The sequence below is a fragment of the Nicotiana sylvestris genome, chromosome 11 (genome assembly GCF_000393655.2).
Source record: "Nicotiana sylvestris chromosome 11, ASM39365v2, whole genome shotgun sequence".
Taxonomy (NCBI): Eukaryota; Viridiplantae; Streptophyta; class Magnoliopsida; order Solanales; family Solanaceae; genus Nicotiana; species Nicotiana sylvestris.
The window spans coordinates 162,742,719-162,747,922 of record NC_091067.1 but is presented as its reverse complement, the minus strand read 5'-3'; the positions used below and the strand labels follow the sequence as shown (position 1 = coordinate 162,747,922).

General features: G+C 32.9%; 1 protein-coding gene across 1 annotated transcript; it reads left to right on the top strand.

The window, feature by feature from the left end:
• The first annotated feature begins 2,803 nt into the window (after positions 1-2,803).
• LOC104211447 (feruloyl CoA ortho-hydroxylase F6H1-3-like) lies at positions 2,804-4,897 on the top strand. The gene is made up of 2 exons (XM_009760507.2): positions 2,804-3,374; positions 4,261-4,897. Exons 1-2 carry the CDS (start codon positions 2,869-2,871, stop codon positions 4,835-4,837), a joined length of 1,083 nt encoding a protein of 360 aa, XP_009758809.1. The 5' UTR covers positions 2,804-2,868; the 3' UTR covers positions 4,838-4,897.
• The last annotated feature ends 307 nt before the right edge of the window (positions 4,898-5,204 follow it).

The following is a 5,204-nucleotide window of genomic DNA, read 5'->3' as shown; positions in this document are numbered from 1 at the left end:
TCTTGGAGCGATTTCCCATTCGCACTGAAGGAGCAAATTTTCAATGACTTTAAAGTATAAATGTTCTTTTAAGCAGTACAATTATTTATATTTATGATATTTCCATCTAAATATGTATTATAGAATATAGCTTATATATATACTTACACTATACTATGCACTAAGTATTAGTGCATTAGCTAATATTATATCGAATATAGCTTTTATATATATTTTATATATATATATATATATATATATATATATATATATATATATATATATATTAGCTAATGCACTAATATACTATATACTATATTATAAGCAGTTAATGCACTTAACTTTTGAATAATTATTAGCTAACAAAAGCTAAGTATAATATATTGAATATAGAATTTATGATATTTCCATATAATACTTAACTTTTGAAATACAGAGCAAGTGTGTATGGGAACACCGCTATAGCGCGGATGTGGCTGCAAATTTTCATCTCAAAGCTCGCAAGCGGTTGTCGCATTGTTTCTCCAAAGCTAGAAAGTTGAACCAGAAGCCTGGCTGGTTGCTTCAGAATTTATGGGAGGATTTGCAAAGGCAATGGCTTACCACAGAGTTCTTAGATAAGAGCGAAAAAAAAGAAAGCTCGGGCATCTGAGAAGGGAGGATCCTTGCACACTGGAGGTGCGATCAGCCTAGGGACAATAAAGAGAAGAATGGTTCGTAATTGCTTAATTTATTTTAATTTTCAAAGTATATCTATTCTGTTTATTAACTAAAATTTATGAGTTTTCAGGAGAAGAAGTTGGGGCGTCCGATGAACCAAGATGAGCTATTCAAGGAGACTCATATTGTAAAGAAAGAAGAAAGAAACGGATCAAGAAAGGTGGGTCGAGGGCCGAGCCTCGACTGTACATGTAAGTTTTCACTTTTCATTAAGTATTTTGATTTACTTTTATATGAATTTTGAAATACTAATTCAATGTAATTTTTCTTATAGGGTCGCTTCACAACTGAAGTGGAGGAATTCATACGCAGTCAGTCACCTAGTGAGTCGGGCGACCCAATCCAACCTTCGGACGAGGATGCTGAAAGAATCTGGATGCAGGCTGCTGGGGGTCCAAAATGGGGGAAGGTATACGGGCTTCCTACTAAGAAATTCCATCGCTATAAGTGTGGAATGCAAGGAACAGGGACTTCCTTGCAAGCCGAACAACTTGATGGGGAGAGCCTCTCCTCTATGCGGGAGACTGTGACAAAGCTCACATCCGAGCTAGAAGCCGCCAAGGAGAGAGAAAAGATTAGAGATGCTCAGTACATTGGCATGCAAGAGCAGATCAAATCTCTCCTAGCTTCTGGCAGTTTTCCGATTCCCCGGTCTCGTGACTCATCGCCAGAGACTCTCCTTCCCCGTGCTCATTCCTCCCGTCCTCCCCGTGATTATTCTTCCCATCCTAGACAAGTACACCCTTCTGGATACCGTCTTGGTGATGAAAGTTCATCAGACGGTGATGATAATGATGTACAAAATAATCCTTGACTTTTATACACTTTCAACTAGACAAATACAATCGGTTTTCGAATGAATTTGTAATAAAAATTAACTTAGTTTGGTTAGCTTAATATGTTACTTCTATTGAACTTTATAGTTTGTTAGTTTTAATGTTGTTGTTGTTGTTTATTGTTGTTGTTGTTGGTATAAAATGCCTATTTAGGATTTTTGGTAAGCTGGCAGGTGGTGTAGCTGCCAATACAGGCATTTTCTGCCAAAAATATACCAAGAAAAGCGACCAACTTTGGTCGCTAGTTGGTCGCTTTTTCCTGAAAAAAAATAAATTTCTGGTAAATGGCGACCAACCTTGGTCGCCATTGAACCCAGATTTCTCAAAAAACTACCAAAGTTGGTCGCTATTCCATTTAAAAATAATTACTGGAAAAATAGCGACCAACGTTGGTCGCCTACAATTAAAAAATAATTAATTCTTACATTTTGCGACCAACTTTGGTTGCTTATTTTAAAAAAAAAATTAAAAAAATTAATACTAAAGCGACCAACTTTGGTCTCTAATATCCAGATTTTAAAAAATAATACTTTCTTTTTAGACCAAAGTTAGTCGCTTTTTTTTTTATTAATAATAAATAAAAAAAACGTAATTTACCTGTGGAGACCAACTTTGGTCGCCAAATTTATATTATTAAAATAAGAAGGCGACCAAAGTTAATCGCTTTTTGGCTAATAAGCGACCAACTTTGGTCGCTTTTCCTGGTCGCAAATTAGCGGATTTCTAGTAGTGTAAGCCTATGAGGAACACATTTGTCAATCTACAACTCTAATCCTCGATCTCCGCACTTTTCTATTGTGGGTCATATTCTCGGTATAAGTTGGAGCAATGACATGTCCTGCCTAATTACATCTCCTCAATACTTCTTAGGCTTAATTACCCCTTTCCTTCCTCAAACTTGCAATGGACAACCTCTCGCACCTCCTGATCGTAACATCTATGTCTCTCCTTCTTACATATCCGAACCATCTAACGGGCAACAAATTATACGCAGTAGCAAACATAAAGTGCAATTGAACCTAATAACAACTTGATTTTTGACTCATTACAAGGTTGAAACTTTTTTCTTCAAACGTGAGAAAACTGAACAACTAGTAAAACAGTACAAACTTTATACATGTACCAATCACTTTAATTTGCCGCATGATTTAGCTGACTATAGAATTTTTTGTCTTCAAAGACTTTCATATCATGGTACATAGCACCAAATTTTTGCCTATAAATGCATGTAAATCTAAACGAATAAATCATCAAATTCTACTGCCAAACTTTGAATTACCCATACCATTTAAAACCCTACTTCTTTTTTCTTGATTTACTCTTAAACTACAAAATGCCTACTACATTGTCCTCAAATTTTTCCAACAATATTAAAGAATTTGTAGTAAATGAAGGCAATGGAGTAAAGGGTTTATCAGAATTAGGACTTAAAACCCTACCAAAACAATATATTCAACCACTCGAAGAACGAATTACTACGAGCACAATAATCGTCGATGATTCTATCCCGATCATCGATATGTCCAATTGGGACGAAAATAATACTAAAGTTTGTGAAAAAATATGTAATGCAGCTGAAAAATGGGGATTTTTTCAGATTATTAATCATGGAATTCCCCTTGAAGTTCTTGATGCTGTTAAGGATGCAACTTATAGGTTTTTCAGACAGTCTGCAGAGAAGAAGAATAAGCATTCTAAGGAAAATTCAACAACAAATAACGTAAGATATGGAACAAGTTTTACACCTCAAGCTGAAAAAGCTTTGGAATGGAAAGATTATCTTAGTCTTTTCTATGTTTCTGATGATGAAGCTGCTGCCCTTTGGCCTTCTGCATGCAGGTTCGTATAATTTAACGTAGCGTTTAAATTATAGTATGTATTAATAGCGTAAAAAAATATTTATACAATTACCAGTGGCGAAGCCAAAAATATTTCCAAGGGTTTTCAAATTTGAAAGAAGTAAAAAAAATTCCCGACAAAGGGTGTTTAATATATGTTATATACTTTTAAAACTAATATTTATCTATATACACAATTAATTTTTTCCGACGAAGAATGGTCAATTGACTATCCTTACTAGAGTGTAGCTTCGCCCCTGCAATTAGCTAGTCATTTGTAAGGTATTTGTATGTAAATTGATACATATGTGATAATATAACTCTAATACCACTACCTTTATTCTATTTTATGTGATAATTTTTCATTTTAATTACTCCATTCCAGAAAAAATTTACCTTAGTATTTAGAAACAACTTATTTTAAATTTCCCATTTTATTCTTAATGACTTGATTATACTGTCATGACATGTATAAGACCACGAGTAATTCCAAAAATCTTTCCTCTTTTTTGTTTTAAATTTATTCGGTGGAAAAAGAAGTAAAAACAGCATTAAGGTTTTTCATATCGGACTATACAAAAATTTGTTTTCTCTTTGTTCAGGACTGCTTACAGTAAGTCAGTAGTTTGACTTGGACAAGTTGACAAGACTAACTGTACAAGTCATATTATGCATCATTTATTTGCATTAGAAAATTATCTTCTGCTTCACCTCGGGTCAATAAAGTACTCGTAGAATAAAAGAAAGATATTTTTTTTTTTAAAACCGTTCATGCATATTTATATATCTATCAATCATCTTATTAAGAGAATAACAGAAAATTTATTATTAAATTATTTATATAAAAATATACCTTACGTTGACTAAATAGTGTATTGTTCTTGCAGGGATGAATCACTAGAATTCTTGAGAAATTCTGATATTGTAATCAAGAAACTTTTGAAGGCACTTATGAAAGGACTAAACATAAATCAGATAGACCAAACTAAAGAATCACTTTTAATGGGTTCAAAAAGGATTAATCTTAATTACTATCCTAAATGTCCTAATCCTGAATTAACAGTGGGAGTAGGTCGTCATTCTGATGTTTCAACATTAACCATTCTTCTTCAAGATAATATTGGAGGACTTTACGTAAAAAAATTGGACAGTAATTCTTGGGTTCATGTCCCACCAATTGATGGAGCAATTGTGATTAATATTGGTGATGCACTTCAACTTATGAGTAATGGAAAATACAAGAGTATTGAGCATCGAGTTATGGCTAATGGATGCAATAATAGGATTTCAGTGCCTATTTTTGTAAATCCTAAACCTAATGATTTGATTGGTCCTTTGCCTGAAGTGATTAAGAATGGAGAGAAGGCAATTTACAAGCAAGTTTTATATTCAGATTATGTCAAGCATTTCTTTAGAAAAGCTCATAATGGAAAAGAAACTGTTGATTTTGCTAAGATTAATTAAAAAAAAGATGGTTGTGTTGGAAAAATAACTAATATTTTTTATACTAATTAAGGTAATGTTTTTCCTAATTCATTTGTTTTCATGTAATGTGAAACGTTATTTTGTTTGTAATAAAAGTTTGATATGTATTGTATTATCACTAAATAAATATTTAATGTTTTTTTTTTCAATTACGTTTCTCGTAATTCACTTGCAGCTATTGTGGACTTTTGTTATGTTTCTCATAACAATGATTACTAAAATGGAAAAACAATTTAAGAGAGAAAGTTTGATATTAATCCAGTCTAATTTTGAATTCCTCAAAATGTTAGTTCTCCATTCCCCACCACTTAAACAAGAATCAAATTCGCACAACTTCGAACTTCTA

Excerpts from the sequence above, each read along its gene's own strand:
- LOC104211447 (XM_009760507.2), top strand. The coding sequence starts at position 2,869 with ATGCCTACTACATTGTCCTCAAATTTTTCCAACAATATTAAAGAATTT. Across the intron at positions 3,375-4,260 it reads CTTTGGCCTTCTGCATGCAG|GGATGAATCACTAGAATTCT; the intron begins GTTCGTATAATT and ends TTGTTCTTGCAG.